The following is a 20630-nucleotide window of genomic DNA, read 5'->3' as shown; positions in this document are numbered from 1 at the left end:
TGTTTTCTGATTGGACAGCCACCGTGACGTAGGGTGGCGCTCGCTTCGTTACGGTTTGATGCTAACGACTTCACCCCAATCCTTTGTTGTGATTAGCCGTCTACCGTTTGTGATTGTGCAAAAATCGGACGGATTATTGCGAAAACGCTCTGCTGTGAACATTCCCATCATGAGTGGTGGAGTGTACGGTGGTGGTGAGTGGCATTTACAGTTCACAGAAAGGAATCGCTTTCCAGTGTTGTCCCAGCCTTGTGCATAGCTGGCTAACTGCGCTAGCCATGCTACCGGTTAGCTCTATGGCTGGAATAAACTATATATAATATATTTATTACACCGTACCTTATCCACATCAATAATCAATTGTGTTCACACCTACGTAGTATATGCAAAGCGTTTATGTAGTAGCACCACGCAGTTCAGTTTTCTTCAATTGTTCAGTCAGCGCCACGAAATGAATGAAAGTGGGCAGGAAACAGAAAGCTTGTAATACAATGCAAGTAATTATTAACTGGACCATGTGTTAGCGAATTTTACGACTATACAGTATATTATTACTATAATGTTTTGCCAGTTTCAATCTGCGTGATCAAAATATTCCATTATAACGCCTTCATAACACCTTTGTGAAAATTGCCAGCTTCGTGCTGCGTTGCTTGGACTCTAGTGAGTAGCAGTTTATAACGACAAGAGCGTACTGTATTGGCATCATCTGAGACAACGGAAAAATAGCGAGTATTTTTATTTCATACCAATGTTTCTCTATGGTCATTTCAGAAGCCGCTTGTGTTGTCTTAAAATGTTAAATTATTATGTCGATCTTTATAGGATTGAAAGCTTGACTCGAATGTGCGAATTAATCAACTGCCAGTTTGTGATGGTAATACAGCAGTGAGTTTGACATGCAGCGTCTATAGTCTATACAATAAATAACAATATGCTTGAATTTCATAAAGACGTGTAACTTTGCTGCTATGAAATGTAAATTTCTCCACTGCGAGACTAATAAAGGCAAATCCAATCCAATCCAACAATGGCTTCAGTTCCCACGCAGCAATGGTATTTATGTTAGTTTAACAAATTGATTATCACTACATACATTTGAACACATTAGGGTAAAGAAATTAGAGATTCTGGAAGGAAATTTGTATTGTGTTTTCTCCAGATGAGGTCGGAGCTTTGGTGTTCGACATTGGCTCATACACAGTGAGAGCTGGCTATGCAGGAGAAGATTGTCCCAAGGTAAGAGGAACTCTCAAATAACCAGATTCAACGTCTATTTTCTCCCCTCTTTGCGTCTTCATCATTTCTCTGGGTCTGTTGATGAAATGATGTCTGTCACCCTCGAGACAGACTTCATACGTAAATCGAGTTCAGATTATTGTGGAAAAGTGCTTGTTTTTCATATACTGTACAATATGCAAATATTAACTGAAAAGAGTTACTCTCTTTTTCCTGGGATGGTGCAGGGTCAAGAAACATCTTCGACAATGTGGTTGAACAGAATAAAAATCTCCTTGTCACCCTTAATTGTATTTAGTTATTATCATTGTATGTATTCTTTGTTGTGCTCCCATCGTTTTACGTGCCCCACACATACGTGCCGATAGCAGACAAATTGTAGCTAAAATAACAACACACGTGAAAATTTTGGAAAGACTAATGGGTAATTGCATGTTGTAATGGTAGTTTGGTAGCTCGTCCCCAAAATGATGGCTAAACCGGGAGGGTGGAAAAGAGTCTTACAATAAATCTCAGCAATTCAGTACTTAATTGTCTGGAAGTGTTTGCACATTTTCAAAACGTCTGTTCTAAAATAACGAGTTCAGAAAAAAAAATATACATGTCGTTATGATATCTTTCCATTCTGAGTAGTGTTTGGAGTATTGTTTTTATTCTGCATTTTTGCACGTTTAAATGTACTCATTACTACATTCTCAGCACAGGGTTAATGTTTCAACTATGCCGAATGCTGTATGGGTTACAATAATAAACAAAGGTATGTTTTGGAAATAAAAAACCCACCTCATTTTTATGAAAACTTAAGCCCACTCTGGTACTGTATTTTGATGATTGTCACAATGGTGTTACCTGTTGTAAAAGCTTTGATGATCACTGTCGTTTAATGGGATATCTTTTTTAATTTGATGTTGGCATGATGACATACTACTTTATGATAGCACAATGTACAGGTAAATATATGCTCCTGTATTTGCCACCGGCAAATTATTATATTTATCATATTTTGATATAATAGATCACAAAATGTGTTTAAAAAGTGAAATAAATTCAAAATAAAAGAAATCAATGCTTGGATCTTTTAGTGACAAGGAAACCACTGATCTGTTCAAAATCAAATATAATTCACCCAATAAATAATCAGGGAAAGCCATAATCTCATTTTTAAATTTAAATATACAGTATATCATTTTTAGTAAAAAAATCTGATTTCTTAATTGTGACAAATGGCCAATGTCATAACACACCTCATAAATTGCATTTTCTGTGTAGTTCTATCTCTTGTTTCTATTTATAATTGTATTTTATTTATTGTATTCTATTTGTAATTTTATTTTATTTATTATAGTATCTATGCTTGTCTGTGACTAAAGTGTCCTTGAGAGCTTTGAAAGGGGCTTAAAATAAAATGTATTATTACTATAAATAGCATGTAATTTTGGACGGTTTAAACTCTTAAAGGACAACCGACATCGCCGCACAAGTTGTGTCCATAATTTGTAAAATGGCTTCAAATGACTTCTACTGAGTGTATTTTACAAAGATTCCATCGCATATAGCTATATTTTACGTTTTAAGACTCACGCTGAACATTCAGGAAGTCTTGTTTTTGAGTTAGTGACGAGTCCTCACGTTACGTCATGAAAGGACCCCCCCCTCCCCCCGACCGACAAAAAGACACATTGTAGCAGTCCTTCAATGTATTTTGCTGTACTGTTTATCTGAAAACCTTTATGTTACATCCAAAAGCCGCCAGCAGAGGGAGTCCAAGCTCCATGAAAGGAATCTATCAGCCTGTGGAAACGGGCTGATTCATTCCTTACGGGAGCTGGTCGCCATTTTTGGGCGCCATTTTCCCTGCCCGTTTGCCTCAAAATCTCATCTCATTTTCCGTACCGCTTATTCCTCATTAGGGTCGCGGGGGTTGCTGGAGCCTATCTCAGCTGTCTTCGGGCACGAGGTGGAGGACACCCTGAATTGGTTGCCGGCCAATTGCACGGCACACAAAGACATACAACAGTCACTCTCACACTCACACCTAGGGACAATTTGGAGTGGTCAATCTGCCTGCCATGCATGTTTTTGGAGTGTGGGAGGAAACCGGACGACCCGGAGAAAACCCACGCGGGTCCGGGGAGAACATGCAAACTGCACACAGAGAGGCCGGACCGAGACGCGAACCGGCGACCTCTGCACTGTGAAGCCGGTGTGCTAACCACTCGACTACTGGGCCGCCCCTGCCTCAAAATGACACGGAATAAATTATTTAATCGATTGCAAATATGTATGCTTTCCTCTTCAGAACTATTTGAATCATATTCATAACTGGATGTGTAACAAAAAAAGCATATTATCCGAATCTGAAGCCATTGTTTTTATACTCCAGCAATGCAAGACGTCTTGGCGTGACGTCACGAACTGGGGGCGGGACTTTCTGCAAATGCCCAATTCGCAGCTCAATTTTTTTGTAGATTTTGGACACTTTAAGTCATTTTTATTGATGTTTTGCATTTGAATAGAAATATCATACTGCGTGTTTTGGGTATTTTAGATGCTATAAAACGTTTTTCTGGTGTCAGTTAAAAAACAAAAAAAGTGACGTCGGTTGTCCTTTAAACTTAATCACAGTTGAAGAAAATAAATATATAACAAAATGGTCAGGACAAAAAAAACAACTAGCTGAAAACATTTCAGACTTTTTTCCCGTTACAAGTCAGTGCTGTTAATAAAAAACACATAAAAAACAGTTACCTGAGAAACAGTGACAAGAAAATCTACCTCTGACAGGCAATGTGAAATAAGCTAGTTCTTTCGGCAGTAAACTGAAATCTTGAAAGCCAACAGACTTAATGCTCCTTTTTCTTTTAAAAGGCCGATTTCCCCACGGTGATTGGTGTCACCCTCGACCGAGATGATGGTACCACTCCCATGGAGACGGATGGCGACAAAGGCAAGCAGAGTGGCACAACTTATTACATCGACACCAACCAGCTGAGGGTCCCGAGGGAGAGCATGGAGGTTATGTCTCCTCTCAAGAACGGCATGAGTGAGTATTTGTGTGTCTCACCTTTTTCCTATCCTAAAGTACAATGGAAGCTGGCTTTACAAGTTCAGGGTTTATGATCTGCCATGTGGCAATGTGTCTTCATCGCCTGGTCCCTATTGCAGATGTGTGATATGACATAAATCCTACACCAATAAATTCAATTATAGAGCCCACAAATGTAAAGTATGCCAGCACAGCTGATGATGTTCATCAGGATGAGGACCCGTGGAGACAAAATTATTTCAAGGCCATTGTGACACCAATCTTAATTGCAGCAAAGCGTCAATGTGAGACACAACTTTCCTTAGAGAGCTGGCCCGGAACCTGGGTGCACATAGATGAAATTACTGTCTATAAAAACTCACCATTGGTCCAGTTTGATGAAACTGACCTGGTGGTGATGATGAAACAATCATGCTTTTTGTTCAGGTGACACACAAAGGCAATTAGACCTATAACGCATACATGTTAAAGAAATTATTTTATTTATGCTTTGGAAGGTAATTTTATGAGTAGTCTACATGTGAAGAGTGTCAATGTTTTTACAAGCGGCCACATTGCCTTGTGGTTATGGTTGGCCTGAAAGGATTGGTCATAGTATATCATGAAAGGGATAAAAAAAAATCACGGCTGGATATCTGTCATGTCATGTCTTCCTGGCGTATTTGATACGAGTCCCAAGTCCTACCTGCAACCTTTAGTTTTGCCCATGAGGGGCAATATCACTGATTTGTTTGTTTTTGTAAATCTCGAAAGAATTACGAAAATAAATATAAAATAGTACATTAGAACCGTGAAATGTGCTTACATTAACCTATCAAAAATAGTGAGAACACTTTTAGATAAGATAAGAAAAATAATCAAAACAAACTCTTAAATCTCAGTGCTGTAAAATTAGAATAAAAAGACACTGATCGTAATTACTAAATAGCAAGTGAATAATGAATTAATCACAATTAATGTGATCATTTAACACGTCTAAAAAGAATTTTGTTAGCCACATAAAAATGAGTCCCAGACCCATGTTTTTTTATGTAGTATTCATCTTGCTTGTGGGTTTTTTTCTTATGCCTCACTCGTAGTTGAAGACTGGGACAGTTTCCAAGCGATTTTGGATCACACATACAGGATGCACTTCAAGTCAGAACCAAGCCTGCATCCAGTCCTGATGTCTGAAGCATCAGTGAGTTACTGTCTCTGCGAGTTAGAATTTATTTTGAGTGCATATGGCATTTTTTTTACTCTTGTTAAATTATGTGTTTTGTATTTACAGTGGAACACACGGGCAAAACGAGAGAAGCTGACCGAACTGATGTTTGAGCACTACAACATACCCGCTTTCTTTCTTTGCAAATCAGCTGTGCTGTCTGCGTATCCTTTGTGCCTTTTTAAATAGTACTACTCCATAATACAAGCAGCAACATGGATAAGGGATTATCATGTCTGCATTACAATTCAAAATTTGGCTTGGGTCGTCCGATGTGAAGGTTGCATGTTTTGTTTGTGTGGGGATTGTTTGGGTAGATCCCACCCCCATATTACAAAAACAGAGATGTTAGGTTCAAGAAATTACAGAACATTTGACAATAAAGTTGTACTTCATTGAAGAATCTAAATTCTCCTGAGTGGTGAATGGTTGTTACTCACTGTGAAGCTTGTGATTTGGAGACAACCAGGCGATAATGGAGTCTTGCCCAAAGCCTGCTGGGATAGACTCCAAGCGCTACAGAAAATGGATCTTCCATAATGTCCATATGCATGTTATACATTCATTTCTATGATTCCTTTACTTGGAGAAGCTTCGCCAATGGGCGATCTACAGGTTTGGTCCTCGACAGCGGGGCGACACACACCACAGCCATACCGGTGCATGACGGCTACGTCCTGCAGCAAGGTAATAATTGTTCCTTGTTACTTACGTATATTATTTGATTAAGTTTAACCTGCAAACATGGGAAATGTGAATGGAAACAATGACCAAACCTCATATGATTTCCTTCTTTGTTTTTCTATGGGTTTTATTGTCTTAATGCTGCATGGTCATCACCAATTGGAAGTGTCATTCCGCCGCAATCAGACCGATCTGAATTAATGTTTGGAATGTCTCCCGAGCTTTGACATGGTTTCGTTTGTATACGCGCAAACTATTTAATTAACTGTAGGCCTATAATAGCATTTGGTAAAATGAATAGAATAGATGGAATTGATAGTTCATTAATTTTACTCAGCGGGTAGTTTGTTGTAATAGTGGTTCGGACATCTGCAACACAATACTTAGGATCTGGGTTGGATTCTCAGATTGGGCTACCTTTAAGCGGTTTGCATGTTGAGCTGGGGTTGTGTAGGTTTTATTTCCCGCTTTGTCACATATTTCAGAATCACAAAGCCTTTAATAGTCCCACAATGGGGAAATTTGCAAGAAATACTTTCAAGAAAGTATTTCTATGGCTCATTTTCCCAGAAGGTTTTGGTCCAAGCCCTATTTGTATTCTTTTTTTTTTTTTTTTTTTGGGGGGGGGGGGGTTGCATTTGTCTTTGGAAGTTCTGCCATGTATGTTCTGAGAAAGTGACTGCAAGTTGTGTTTGTTGTATGGCACAGGCATCGTCAAGTCGCCCCTGGCTGGAGACTTTATGAGCATGCAATGTCGAGAACTCTTCCAAGAGTTGAATGTTGAAATAATTCCACCCTATATGATTTCATCAAAGGTGAGACACATTTAATCATTCATATTGAGTATGATGCATTTGAAGTGTGGAATTGTAATTATTGGACAAACAATTGACTCTGTATTCTGCTGCTCACATGTCCATGTTTCTAACATACATTTTTGCTGATGGTATTTTATTCGCATTTGGATAACAAATATTTCTATTTAAACAGCTTCTTCCCCCAAGCCCTTAACTCTTTGAACTCTTTCAACAGTAGCCAAAATGGAACTGTATAGTGCCACTTAGCAGTTTTTTTTGACAACGATACTAGTGCAGCGTGTTCTACCGGAAACAAATTCCTTGTGTGTCCTACATACTTGGCAATAAAGATGATTCTGATTCTGATTCTAATCACTTGTTTTTTTTAGGGAGGGGTCATTTGAATTGCACAATCTTAAGTAGGAATTCACATTGCTATTTTTCATGCCAGGATCCAGTGCGTGAGGGATCGCAGGCCAGCTGGAAGAAAAAGGAGAAACTACCTCAAGTAACTCGCTCGTGGCACAATTACATGTGCAATGTGAGTAGTAGCTGTTAGCCTTAGCAGCCCACTTGATACTAAAATATGTATTAATACAAGATGTTTCCGTTTTCCTCTTACAGTGTGTCATCCAAGACTTCCAGGCTTCTGTGCTGCAGGTGTCTGATTCGCCATATGACGAACAGTAAGAACGCCCAATCCTTCATTTTCATGCTAAAACGCACCCAAGAAAATTCAAACAAGAAGAATGAATTGAATCCCCTTCCTTCAGGGTTGCTGCCCAGATGCCCACAGTGCACTATGAGCTGCCCAATGGCTACAACTGTGATTTTGGGGCAGAGAGGTTGAAAATACCAGAGGGCCTTTTTGATCCTTCTAACGCCAAGGTCGGCGCTACATCATTTTATATAACATGGACTATGTACATCAATGAACATCAGACGCAATGCTTTAAAATGTTTGTGCTGTGTTTGGAAACATTCACAATGTCTCATGATCTGGTGTCAGGGCTTGTCTGGAAACACGATGTTAGGAGTTGGCCACGTGGTGACAACCAGTGTGGGAATGTGCGACATTGACATTCGGCCGGTGAGTAAACAGTCGTGGCCTCAGCGTTATGTTTATTGGTGCCCAAAACACTTTAGATAATGTTTGAAGTCAGCAATCATCGTCTTAGGCAGATCTTAAGTCATTATATTAATATATCAATATATTATTATATTAGTCATTATAAGTGCCTTGCATGCTGGGTCCGAGAGGACAGTAATTTCATCTGTGCTGTATGTCATGCATATTAGCATGTTTGACAATAAAGCTGACTTTGACTTTGATCTTTGTCTTGTTTCTTAGGGTCTGTATGGCAGCGTAGTGGTGACGGGAGGAAACACACTGATTCAGGGCTTCACTGACCGCCTCAACAGAGAATTGTCCCAGAAAACGCCGCCAGTGTGTGCTCAGCAACTGCATATTATTGCGTGAGAGGGGCTGGAGGTACATGGACTTCATGTTTGTTTTTTATTTTACAGAGTATGCGACTGAAGCTTATTGCCAACAACACCACAGTTGAGCGCAGGTTTAGCGCGTGGATCGGAGGCTCCATTCTAGCATCACTTGTAAGAACTCCCAGAAGTGCTGTTGACATGTTATCGGAGTAAACGCATACATGATTTCCTTCTCTTGCAGGGAACTTTTCAGCAAATGTGGATCTCCAAACAAGAGTATGAGGAAGGAGGGAAGCAGTGCGTGGACAGAAAGTGCCCTTGATTTATGTAAAACCAACAAATAAATCTCATTTTGTATTATTTTTTAAGCTGTTTGTCACCGTGTTTGTGGATGTGTTGTAGCAACATACACACTCACAATTTTGTCTAATATTTTGTTGAACTGAGATTAAATTTCTTTGCCACCATGTTCAGTCTGGTGCTTTATCTTTGGATGACAAATGGTTGACAGAAAACTCACAGTAACTAAATCCAACTCCTTTTTGGAAGCCAATTACAGCAAACCTGGCTCCCATAGTGCATAAATGTTTTTTTTCCTGTGTGAATGTTCACTCTGAATAATAAAGTGAGAATTTTGTCTAAACTTGGAATTGATGTGACAGTCCGTGGTGCATAAACCTTTGTATACAAAGAAATCATTGACAAAGACCCCGTTGCCTCAATTTGAGTATCAACTCATAATAAAAATATTTAATTGCTTAATGTTCAATGGCTCCATCTTATTGTGACATGATCTTAAAATTGCATGTGAAGAAGTCAAATATGCGTTCTAAGGTAATAGTATACACACACACGCGAGTTGTGTCTTCATTTTTTATCTTCAATGATGCAGGTGACAGTGACTCGTATTGGACAAGAATAACTGAAGATTTTTACGAAGCCGGAACCTTCATCTTGGGGAATCTTTCTTGAAGTTTGGCCAGCTTCTGCTTTTCCATGTTTGATTTCCTGCTCTTGTCCCTTAAGTACTTCTCAATGCGTAACCTGCAAAACGGGGAGCACAAAGATGCGGGGCATTTAATGTAAAATGTACCATTTTACAAGAAATCATGAATCTGTACCATATCCTACCTGATATGCGGTTCAACGAACTTGGGTGTGTAAAACTTCTTTCTCTTGTATTTTCTATTCATATACCAAGGAATGGCATATTCTTTGAATCGATACCTAGATACCCAGAACACAGAAGGGGAAGTAGGGGGTCGCAAAAGAGTTAACTTGTGTAAAGAAGAGGAGAATTTTGCTGGACTGCATGTCTGGTCATTTTCAGTCATTAGCCTTTTTATCTACACTTGAGTCATATTCAAGGGTTGGTGACAGTGTCATTTTGCGAGTGGTGAACAATTTTCAGTGAGAATGCCACAAAAATTTTTGTAATTTCCTATATATGCCAAAATATGGATATTTTTTACAATGACAACTACATGAATTTCACTGGTTGAGAGATAAAAAGGCTAGGTTGTCACAAATATGTAGGTTGGATTGTGTATATATTGACTCATCACGCATTGACTGTGTAGCATAGGGATGATGTGCTCAGGAAAAGATTGATGCAATGTCATGCAATTCATAAGGGCTGAGATCATCAATATACTGCAAATGAATAGGCCAAGTCTGTTATTTTTCTTTCTTTTTTTTTGGAGGTGGGCGTTAAAAGTGACTTAATAATAGATGTCTAGAAAATAAATCACCAACAGGCCAATGACAAACCGCAAATATTACTGAACATACAATTTACTTCAGCGTGGACTTGATAAAAAATTATATATGAACGTGATTACAGTATGTACTTTTTTCTGGAAATCTTTGGCCGTACTTTGAAACACAAGCTCTCACCAATAGACAAATCCAAATATGTTTTTCCTCCAGGCCCCTGGTCTTCCCTTCTCCTGGCCTGTTTGGAGCAGACGCAGCGAAGTCTCTCTTTCAGTCACCACAGTCTCCAACCTGATCATTGACCGCTCAATCTAGGAGAAAGTTAAAAAAACATGTCATGGAAAAAAAGAGAGCCTGGAGCATTGACCAATGTTCCTGGAAGTAATTCAAGTGTGATAACAACCTTCCGTAGTCTCTCTGGACTTGGCATTTGAACCCTTTGCCTTTTTGCTTCCTGCTCCAATGTGAGCAGCATGTTCCTTTCCTTCAACAACACATACCTGACAAAAGAAAGAAATACTGGCCCCCTCTGCCAAAAAATGCAAATTGAGACAAAATGTAAACTACTGTATATAACGTTACCAGAGTTTGTGCAAGTCTTCGTTGCTCTTTGTTCTCAGCTGGTTGGCCTTCCACGGTGCGCCTGTGATACAATAACCCCCCCAAACCCAGTAAAAAGAATGACGATGAATATCAACTGTTTACCATGTGTTTGTTGGTTTTTTTCTATTACCTGATTTCACCTTGCTCTCTCCCCAATTCTCTGGGAGGTCAAAGAACTCACTCAGTCCGCTTCTGTGAACACTTGTGTGAAAGGCATGACACTGAACTAGAGAGGTGCAGCGACTGGACCAGCACTGGACAATAATCGGCAACTTGCCCCTAGAAGGAAGGGGGTGGGCATGTTTAGTTTTTCCTCTCTCATATGTCTGATTCTGGTGTAATAATAATACATTTCGTCGAGAAGCGCCTTTCAAAACTACGCAGAACACATGAATGAGTGTCGATTGCTGGTGAAGCCAGTTTCCTCAAGAAATGTCAATGATGCTGCACCCCGATAATGAAACATAAGCATTTGATTTAATCTACACATTTAACAGTATTGATAACTTCAACATGCCATGTGTTTTGTGATCAGGGGGAAAAAATCTTGGGTTACTGAAAGGTGATAATGAAGTAACCCAAATTGGTAAATATACAACCGATTCTTACCTGCAAAAATAAGGATTGCGATTTGTAAAACTTGCAGGATATCGTTGAATATTTATGCGTGAGGATATTCGACAAGCATTCTGCAGCTGTTTGCAAAGATTGAAGACGCGTCCGGCTGAAGAGGACGTCGCCATTTTTACAACATATCGGTCGCCTTCAGATTACCCAGCATGCATTTCCGTACGATAATATTTTAAGACATATTGTATTTATAGGTAAATGACAATAAATATAATAACAACTAAAATTATACTTTTAAAAACAATTTAAAATACATTTAAAACTTAGAAAATTTGGTCACAACGTGGGATTTCAACCCTTCCTAATTATGGCGGCTTGGTCTTCAACATCTCTCAACAGCGAATCACAGCGTGTTTTGTTGAGGCGTCATTCCACAGTAGATATGGTGGGTATGAGTCTACTCAGGTCTGCTGCTGGTCTCGCAGCCAAACTGAATCCGCTAAAACCTGGAAATGCTGCGACAAATGTACTTGCTCGAACAATACCACGGACGGAAAAAGGTGTGTAATACCACGATTTAGGCAACCGTTGGCATTTTTGTGAAAGGAACTTGTCGTTTCTTCTTGTGACCTTGCGAAAGGTTTTGTTAGCATGCTATTAATAGCTAGCTTGTAGTGCAGTCAATATGAAATGATATTTTGAATATACTGAATCTTTGTTACATAAATAAATGAACCTTAACATTTTTGTGACATAATTCATATCCACGTTTTTCTAAATCTGGAAAACTCTTAAAAATCTAACTTGATTAATCGTCATTATGTCAGTAAGAGTTTTTCATCTGAAACCAAAATAAATTAAAACAGGAAATTGTCTGAGCTCACTTTAAATATTCTCCCAGATCTGCTGCTTTTCTATCTCGTGCTTGTCTTCAATTAAGTTATTCCTCGGCTGGAGCCTACACAATCTGATCTAACAGGGCATACATCTTGGCCTGATCGTTCAATGTGGAAAGCAGTCTCAGAAACTTAATGTTCATCCACAAGCCAAACAAAGCGGCAGGAGCAGATATTGAAACGTTGAGACTCAGAACACTGAAGCACTTAATAACCTGCCTCTTTTCACACAGTATATTAAGCAATGACTGTAGGTCGATATTAATTACGTACTTAAACTTTGGTGTTTTTCAGTGGCTGTCCGTTGGGGTCATGGAAAGAACATGTTTGTCATCAAACCAACTGAGTACTACGACAAGAGATTTCTGCGTCTGTTGGTGAGTCTTTTATGTAATTTTCACCATTTAAAAGGTGTACTGTATTATGAAATATCCCTCACATTCTTGTATCAAAATACACACAGAGAAGGTAGATTCACAGTACACTTAATACCCATTTTGATTACCATGAGGAACAGAGCCAGAGTGTTGGACAAAACAAGTGTTAACTACTACATAGTGTTGTCAAATTGGCACATTTCGATTCCTAAGAGGAGGTTTATGGATGTTGTCAAAGAGGACATTAAGGTAGCTGGTGTGAGAGAAGAGGATGCACAAAACAGTATTAGATTAGATTAGATTAGAGATTAGATTGCATTAGATTAGATTAGATGAGCCTTTATTTGTTTCCGAGTGGAGATATTTATATTTCACAGCAAAAACAAAATCCAGGAGCTGCTGTCAAGGACACTGATTGAGGACACTGATTCACTGTGGTGACCCTTGAAGGGAAAAGCCGAAAGGAAAAGAATAAGATTCACACAGAAAGCCACAACTGAATTTTTTTTCTCTTCTACTACATAGAAATACTATTTCCTGCTGACTGGTATTCCAGTGGCTATATTTGTCACATCTGTGAATCTCTTTATTGGTGAGTGAACCGATACATTGAATTCAACCAAACTTTCATTCTGGAGTACACGATTGTGTGATTGTGTTCTACAGGTGAAGCGGAGCTGGTAGAAACCCCTGAGGGTTATGAACCTGAGCACTGGGAATACTACAAGGTCGGTAGCTGCTTCCCTAAAATAATTAATTGTGGCGGTCTTGAATTGCTATAATATGTGGATGAAAATAATACCTGTAATAAATGATCAGGTAATCGATGTTATAATTGATTTTTAATATATTTGATTGTCTGACTCATATGATAAAATATTGAATAGGAATAAGTAATAATAGCAGGGGGAATGCTTTAAAACATAATGAATGAGTAATATTTTTCAACAGTAGCCAAAATGGAACTGTATAGTGCCACTTAGCATTTTTTTTTTTTTTTGACAACGATACTAGTGCAGCGTGTTCTACCGGAAACAAATTCCTTGTGTGTTCTACATACTTGGCAATAAAGATGATTCTGATTCTGATTCTGATATATTTGTGACACAGCAAATTATTGTCAGTCACAAGAGCTTCTGGGTGATTATCGTTATTTCATTATCATTGTCTGTGAATTCACTTGTTCGTGTAATAACTCTGGGACTCATTATCCGTTATTTGCTAAAAAAAATGCTTCCTGCATTTTGGAGTTCTTTGCTTTTCCTGCAATGCCTGAATCTACCGCAAGATGGCACGAAAACGCTGCTAGTAGGAACACATGACATGATCGGGTCATTGCATTTGCATTAGGTAATCTCTAAACCACCTATGTTTAATGTTACTATATGTTTGATATTACGTAATCTGGGATCCTATCTTGTGTTATAGTTATGCTTTAAAGGAAAACTGACGTCTCTGGACAAGTTGTGTCCATAATTTGTAAAATCGCTTCAAATGACTTCTACTGAGCGTATTTTATAAAGATTCCACATCATATAGCTATATTATACGTTTTAAGACTCGTGCTGAATATTCCGGAAGTCTTGTTTTTGAGTTGGTGATGCATCCTCACCCTACGTCACTGAAGGAACGCCCCTAACCGAGAACTGACATACCTTGCAACACCTCAATGTATTTTGCGGTACTTTGTTTGGTCTGAAAACTTTGTGTTGATCCGTGTTGATGGCGAAATTAAAAGGAAAACACAAAAATAACGCGATAGTGAATCGTTGTGTGTTGCATCAAGACTTCTACAGTGTATTTGACATTCGCTGACAAAACGTCTCAGGAAACAATTTCCACTGAGCATTGTCGCCCTCTTCTGCCTTTTTTGGGGTACTGTGAGTACTAAAGAGTTTGTCACTACATTTCTCTCCAGATGCATCAAAATGACCGGAATAAATTATTTAATCGATTGCAAACATGTATGCTTTCCTCTTCAGACCTATTTGAATCATATTCATAACTGGATGAGTAACAAGAAAGCATCATTTCCGAATCTGAAGCCATTGTTTTGATTTTAGAGCAAGGCAAGACGTCTTGGCATGACACCACGAACAAGGGGGCGGGACCTGAAACTGGCCACTTCCGGTTTCAAATTGAAGTACTTTTTAGACACTTTAAGTAATTTTTCTTGGTGTTTTGCATTTGAGTAAAAATATCATTCTGCGTGTTTTGGGCATTTTAGATGCTATGAAACGTTTTTGTGATGTCAGTTAGGAAACAAAAAAGTGATGTTTGTTGTCCTTTAAGCAATCTATATTGGCAATTAATGACAACAAAATCATGGGGATTTGCCAGTTGAATGTAGATTTTTGTTATTTGTGGCAGGGATCTGTCACTGTAGTTACTGTTATTCTTCAACATATTGTAACAGAATGCTGTATTGCAGTGTTTTTCAAACACTGTAGGATAATGTCAGATGTGTCATGGGAAATTATACAATATGGATTGGATGCCTGTGCAGTCAATCGCCTGGAAGAGTAGTGCTCTTGCATGTAGTGCTGTTCCATAACGGTAAAGAGCAGCAGCAGCTCGGACATTGCTTTATGCTTTGAGACAAGCGACATTTCAGGTGGGAGGCAGTACAATGAAAGGTATTTTTCATCTATATTTATGTTTACTGGCGATGCAACAGCACCAATGTTCCCTCTCAGCTCTACAACTGTGCACTGGTCGCACACTCTCAGCGCACAAGAAAACCTATCCAGCCTATTTATTTTTCAACTGAGAAAGGTTTGCTCTGCAAAACACGGATGTGCTCACATATGATGTGAGCACATTTTGGGATGGAAAAAAATATGGATGAAATGGGAGCTGTACGACCGTAAGCGACACAGAATAGTTGTTGGAATGATGTTGGAATTATACAAAAACTCAACATGGGGAAAGGGGTTGGTACCGTATTCCATATCTACATATTTGGCCAATAAAGATGATTCTGATTGTGAAAGCGCAAACGACTGGAAGAAAAAGAACCGGCTGTCACACAAAACAAAAATCCCACCCTGAGCAAGTTAAAGTGCTAATTGATTATATTTTATTTGCCATGAAAACAAATACACCAAATAGTGGATTGGTGTTCGTTTGATTCCTATTCAATATCATTGTGTTAATTTGCAATGTTTCAAAAAACCTTTTTGTAACAATATAACACCGACTTGGTAAAATATATATATATTTTTTTCACGTTTCAGGTACTTGTGTGCTGCGGGTTTTTTTTTTTTTTTCAATGAACGAAATATGCCATGACTCCAAAAAATATGGAAAAAAAACCCACTGCTGCCATGATCAATTCAACTGATATGTCATGTAAACCAGTGGTCCCCAACCTTTTTTGCGCCACGGACCGGTTTAATGTCAGACAATATTTCCACGGACCGGCTGATTATTTTTCACTCATTTTGCTTGTTTACGGTGGGCTAATTTTAGCAGTATGTATCACGTGACCTAGACAAGCGTCAAGAGTAAGTCATAGACGGATGTAATCTGCTAATTTTTCAAAATAAAATATAGTTCGGACTCAGATAATAAATAAAACGGAAATTACGTAAATTATTTATTCTTTCTGCGCGGCCCGGTACCAAATGACCCCCAGACCGGTACCGGTCCGCGGCCCGGGGATTGGGGACCTCTGATGTAATTATTTCCCTTGGTATTACAGCACCCCATCACTAGGTGGATTTCTCGAACCGTATATGACTCCCCAGTGAAGGACTACGAAAAGATGATGGCTGCTATCCATATAGAAAAAGAGAAGGCAGACATGAGGTAGGTGGAAGCACCAATTTTTTTTGTTTTGCAAGTACTGTAGCGATTCGCCAGCTGAATCTCAGTTAATGCAATACACCCACCCATCCATGCATTATCTGTTCTGCTTATCGTCACAAGGGTCGCAGGCCTGTTTAACCTGGTCTGTCATACTCACGTCTTTTTTTAAACTTGAGTAATAATCAACATGATAAAGATATAAATGAGGAACTGTTTCTAAACATGTCAAGCGAATCTGTAAGGATCTACAAATTTTTATTCAACAATTGCTGTGGAATCACTTAATTTTTCTACAGAATTGGATTTTATAAATGTAAATGATTAAAACGTGATAGATGCTTCATTCTGTTTTTATAGAATTCTACAGATTTTAAGCAGTACTGCAGTTGAGTAGTAAGACTTGTTCAATGGTTTTCACGTGCAGTCGAATATAAACAACAAAGACGTACTATTGGACAAATAAGTGAACTACCTAATGTGCAATGAGTAGTCAGTCTGTCTTATAAGAAGCCATTTATTTGGCTCTAGAGCAGCCTCTTTATAGTCAATGTGTCTTTATTGAGTGGGTGTTCTGTCTTTGGTCAATAGGCTGGCACAGCTTGAGGTGCGGAGACACATGCGGCAGAGAGGAGACGGCCCCTGGTTCCACTATGAGACCCTCAACAAGGAGCTCATCGACAACTCCCCCAAGTCATCACCTGATAACTGAACCAGACTATTGTCTGGTACGTTGTGCTGGTGTGGTTTGTTGTTTGTACATTTCCCCCCTTAAATAAAAATATCTTTAAGTGTACACACTGTGTACTTTATTTATTTGTGTGTGTGTTTGAATGGGACGTTTTGTTCACTGATTCATAAGGAAAACACATCTGGGTTACCACCTTGAGAATTTCATCATTTCAAGTTTAACAAAGATAATGGGGCAGGTGGATTAAGGTTTACTTAATGTTTTATTTTCTCCGGTGAGTAGTGAATTGCATCACATCTCGTTTAGGCTCTGACAAGATATTTTCATTTTATTATTTGTTCATTGTGTTAAATTCCAAAAACATTTAGTTTTCGAGTCTCATTAAAAAAAACAATAAAATGGATACTGTAACAGTATATTACATCAGATAGTAGTCTATGTGCTTATAGACCAGGGGTGGGCAAACTTTTTAACTCGCGGGCCGCATTGGGTTCTAACATTTGACAGAGGGGCCGGGCCAGGAGCATTTGGAGGGCGTGTTTGGGCCGGAAATACTCCGAACAAGTTATGTCCATAATTTATAAAATCACTTCAAATGACTTCGACTGAGCGTATTTTACAAAGATTCCACAGCATATAGCTATAGTTTACGTTTTAAGACTTCCGCTGAATATATGAAGTCTTGTTTTCGAGTTGATGACGATCCCCATGTGACGTCACGTTTGGACCGCCCCTGACCGAGAAAGCGACATACAATGCATTTTGGGTACTTTGTTTGGTCTGAAAACTTCGTGTTAATCCGTGTTGATCCGTGTTGATGGCGAAATTAGAAGGAAAACACATAAATAACGCCATGGTGAATCGTTGTGTGTTGCACCAAGACAACTACAGTAAAGTCTTGTTATATCGATATCGGATATATCGATAGTCCCGGTTATATCGATATTTTTTCGGACTCCCTTGAATATCGATATAACGAGACTTTACTGTATTTGATATTCGCTGACACAAATTCCCAGCTGACAAATCAGCCCATTTCCAACGGCGCTTGGGCGCCATCTTCTGCTTTTTCTGGGTGCTACATTGCTGTCATTGACGGCTCGAATTGATATGGGAGGACTCCTAGAATCAATTGCAAACATTTATGCTTTCCTCTTCAGAAGAACAAGAAAAAAACTCCGAATCTGAAGCCATTGTTTTGATTCTCGAGCAAGGCAAGACGTCTTGGCGTGACGTCACGAACAGAGGGGTGGGACCTTCTGAAACTGACCATTTCCGGATTCATTTTGAAGTCATTTTTATTGGTGTTTTTCATTTAACTAAAAATATCAGCCTGCCTGATTTGGGTATTTTAGATGCTATAAAACGTTTTTCTGATGTCAGTGGGAAACAAAAACAAAAAATGTTGCCGGTTGTCCTTTAAATGTAGTATGTACAAACCTCATAGCACAGTAAGAACACTACAACCCAATTTATTAACCGTCTTTCAAATGTGAAAAATATCCCTGATCAGTTAATAAATTTGTCTCAAGGAATATGCAAGATATGGCATTTACAGACTATTTCGCAGATACTTGGAGGAGGAAATTGAAATAGATTAAAATAACATATGCACTGTGATTTATCAAGATTGTGTCTGTTTTTAAGTTTCCATCGAAGGGGCAAAGTTAAAGAAATCAACATTTATTGAAAAATGGAATCACTTTCAACATTCAAAACATATTACACAACGAAATATTCAAGCTCAATAATACCTACTTGTGTTAAATTCCGCCAAATCATAGATGGTTTGTCCTGACCGCGCGCTCAACAAACTCCTCACTGACGCTCTCGCCTTCACGCGCTAACAATACACGTGTACCGTCGCCGAGCACACAAACATAGAATACCTGCAGTTGAAATTTGCATACTCGGCTCGGCAGCCAATCAGAAGCCTGCTTCTTTCTTCCGGACTTTCGCAAGCGTTACAAAGTCGTGCAATTGCATGTCATTTTCCAAAATAGATGCACAGAACCTCAAACTAGAAGAAAGATTCAAAAGAAGCTAACAACATATGTGACGCTACAAAACGTAAATTTACATTAAACCGTGACTGTAAAGTGTACGTGAGATTTATGAAAGGGGCTTAGTGGCTCGTAGGAATCAATGCAAACGTTGCATTGTGCACCACCGTGACAATCGACTACTGTAGCAAAATTTACAGCCATGCGCATTTGCCGTAAATTAAGCAAGGTAGCATTTGTAGTTGGTGCATGCTTGATTTAAAAAAAACTTTATACTTTGTGACAATGTTTCTTAATGGGATTGGTCTCATTTTGCTTCAAGTTGGGAAAAATGGGGCAGGCAACTTTTCAGTTATCTGCCCTGTTGTTCGCTAGCTTTTTGTCATGAGTTTTAGACACTGTACTATAATTTGGGCAAGTTCGGCGGGCCGGATTGAAAAGCCTAATGGGCCGTATGTGGCCCGCGGGCCGTACTTTGCCCATGTCTGTTATAGACGATGCGCCTCATTAAACTGTCTTCTTGTAGTGCTTAGATTTATGAGGTGTAAGGGTTGAGGGACATGTTATATTTCAATTTTAATCAGAATAGAAAACATCTTCAGCCTGTCCTGATCAGCAATTGTTGTAGTAACACCGACGGTCACTGTGTGGCACGGTCGAGTTGCATGAATTTATCAGTGTACAGTACATTATTACTCTGATAGACAAAACATCAATATTCCTTGATTTATGTCGTTAGAAAAATATTCATGTTTTTAACATTTTGTGTTATGAAGGTTCCACGGAAGGTTTGGTTGTATCCTTGCAGGGTTTGTCGTCACGCGGCGTAGTAGTAAGCCTGGGCGTCTGCTTGAATCACCTCCAGACGTGGGAGTGGCAGATTTATTCCCGTGCGATGTCATATCACGCTGAAAAACAAACACTTGAACCGGCAATGTTTGCAGCATACCGTCCCGCCTCCCAGCGTGTCTTCTTCATTCGTCATTAATAGTACTATTTTGATGTTCCCATCGTCACGCCGCCGCCGTCCTCTAGCACCCTGCTGCTTCCTCCAATGGCCGGAGGAATGTAGTGTTGGTTGGCCACTTTAAAAATAGCAAAACGCGCCTGTGAGGGCGCGCGGCTCCGGTGGCTGTCCTGCACTGTGTTGCGAGGAGTGGGAATGCCAACATGGCTACAGACCTCGGCGAGCTGCTGGTCCCGTACATGCCCACCATCAGAGTGCCCAAGACAGAAGACAGGGTGTTCAAGAGCGAGTGCGCCTTCTCCTTCGACTCCCCGGTGAGTGCGCTTTTAATTCCGCTGCGGGGCGGAGGAATGAAGGAGAACGTGCCACATACTGTATTTATTGTTGAACCTGAACGGGTTTTTACGAGTGGGGAGTTCGAGACAGGTGAGTGGATGAGAAGGTATCCTTGACGATGTCAGGCCCCGCATGTGCGCCACAATTAGCAAGGAGCCGCCACCTGCATTTTGTTATTTGCTTTGTATTTCTGTGTACTTATTTAATCCAAAAACCAAGGGCCCTAGTGTAGTGGCGTGTGCAGACCTGGC

At 39.4% G+C, this 20630-nt stretch overlaps 4 protein-coding genes across 7 annotated transcripts in view; 3 read left to right on the top strand and 1 right to left on the bottom strand.

Moving 5' to 3' along the window:
- The first annotated feature begins 26 nt into the window (after window positions 1-26).
- Window positions 27-8880, top strand: actl6a (actin like 6A). Its single transcript, XM_088999941.1, has 14 exons — window positions 27-194; window positions 1163-1239; window positions 4108-4282; window positions 5365-5465; window positions 5556-5653; window positions 6082-6176; window positions 6882-6988; window positions 7422-7511; window positions 7595-7656; window positions 7744-7858; window positions 7980-8060; window positions 8322-8417; window positions 8498-8584; window positions 8655-8880. The coding sequence occupies exons 1-14, from the start codon at window positions 59-61 to the stop codon at window positions 8733-8735; spliced, it is 1401 nt and encodes a 466-aa protein (XP_088856067.1). The 5' UTR covers window positions 27-58; the 3' UTR covers window positions 8736-8880.
- A 265-nt stretch (window positions 8881-9145) lies between these two features.
- Window positions 9146-11500, bottom strand: mrpl47 (mitochondrial ribosomal protein L47). Its single transcript, XM_088999945.1, has 7 exons — window positions 11342-11500; window positions 10863-11011; window positions 10712-10772; window positions 10533-10629; window positions 10310-10440; window positions 9545-9640; window positions 9146-9457 (listed from the first exon to the last, which is right to left on the bottom strand). Exons 1-7 carry the CDS (start codon window positions 11473-11475, stop codon window positions 9346-9348), a joined length of 780 nt encoding a protein of 259 aa, XP_088856071.1. The 5' UTR covers window positions 11476-11500; the 3' UTR covers window positions 9146-9345.
- Window positions 11501-11707: 207 nt separating this feature from the next.
- Window positions 11708-17178, top strand: ndufb5 (NADH:ubiquinone oxidoreductase subunit B5). Its single transcript, XM_088999946.1, has 6 exons — window positions 11708-11862; window positions 12493-12575; window positions 13101-13167; window positions 13242-13303; window positions 16279-16385; window positions 16974-17178. The coding sequence occupies exons 1-6, from the start codon at window positions 11745-11747 to the stop codon at window positions 17092-17094; spliced, it is 558 nt and encodes a 185-aa protein (XP_088856072.1). The 5' UTR covers window positions 11708-11744; the 3' UTR covers window positions 17095-17178.
- Window positions 17179-19790: 2612 nt separating this feature from the next.
- usp13 (ubiquitin specific peptidase 13) overlaps window positions 19791-20630 on the top strand; it is a 36397-nt gene continuing 35557 nt past the window's right edge. For 2 of the 4 annotated variants that reach the window (XM_088999962.1, XM_088999961.1), the window contains exon 1: window positions 19796-20357. In XM_088999962.1, coding sequence (XP_088856088.1) covers window positions 20247-20357 — 111 coding nt within the window. In that variant the 5' untranslated portion in view covers window positions 19796-20246. Of the gene's footprint in view, window positions 20358-20630 lie in introns of all 4 variants that reach the window. The other 2 variants (XM_088999965.1, XM_088999963.1) reach the window with 2 other exon arrangements.

Source organism: Hippocampus bargibanti, linkage group LG07 (assembly GCF_051943395.1).
Source record: "Hippocampus bargibanti isolate YZ-2025 linkage group LG07, ASM5194339v1, whole genome shotgun sequence".
NCBI lineage: Eukaryota > Metazoa > Chordata > Actinopteri > Syngnathiformes > Syngnathidae > Hippocampus > Hippocampus bargibanti.
The sequence above is the reverse complement of the archived record's forward strand: the minus strand, read 5'-3'. Positions and strand labels throughout refer to the sequence as shown.

Coding starts and splice junctions, on each gene's coding strand:
- actl6a (XM_088999941.1), top strand. CDS start 59: ATGCTAACGACTTCACCCCAATCCTTTGTTGTGATTAGCCGTCTACCG. Junction 5,466..5,555: donor TCCTGATGTCTGAAGCATCA/GTGAGTTACTGT, acceptor TTGTATTTACAG/TGGAACACACGGGCAAAACG. Junction 8,061..8,321: donor GCGACATTGACATTCGGCCG/GTGAGTAAACAG, acceptor CTTGTTTCTTAG/GGTCTGTATGGCAGCGTAGT.
- mrpl47 (XM_088999945.1), bottom strand. CDS start 11,475: ATGGCGACGTCCTCTTCAGCCGGACGCGTCTTCAATCTTTGCAAACAG. Junction 9,641..10,309: donor ATATTTGGATTTGTCTATTG/GTGAGAGCTTGT, acceptor CTGGGTATCTAG/GTATCGATTCAAAGAATATG. Junction 9,458..9,544: donor TTCGTTGAACCGCATATCAG/GTAGGATATGGT, acceptor CCCGTTTTGCAG/GTTACGCATTGAGAAGTACT.
- ndufb5 (XM_088999946.1), top strand. CDS start 11,745: ATGGTGGGTATGAGTCTACTCAGGTCTGCTGCTGGTCTCGCAGCCAAA. Junction 11,863..12,492: donor AATACCACGGACGGAAAAAG/GTGTGTAATACC, acceptor GGTGTTTTTCAG/TGGCTGTCCGTTGGGGTCAT. Junction 13,168..13,241: donor ATCTGTGAATCTCTTTATTG/GTGAGTGAACCG, acceptor TGTGTTCTACAG/GTGAAGCGGAGCTGGTAGAA.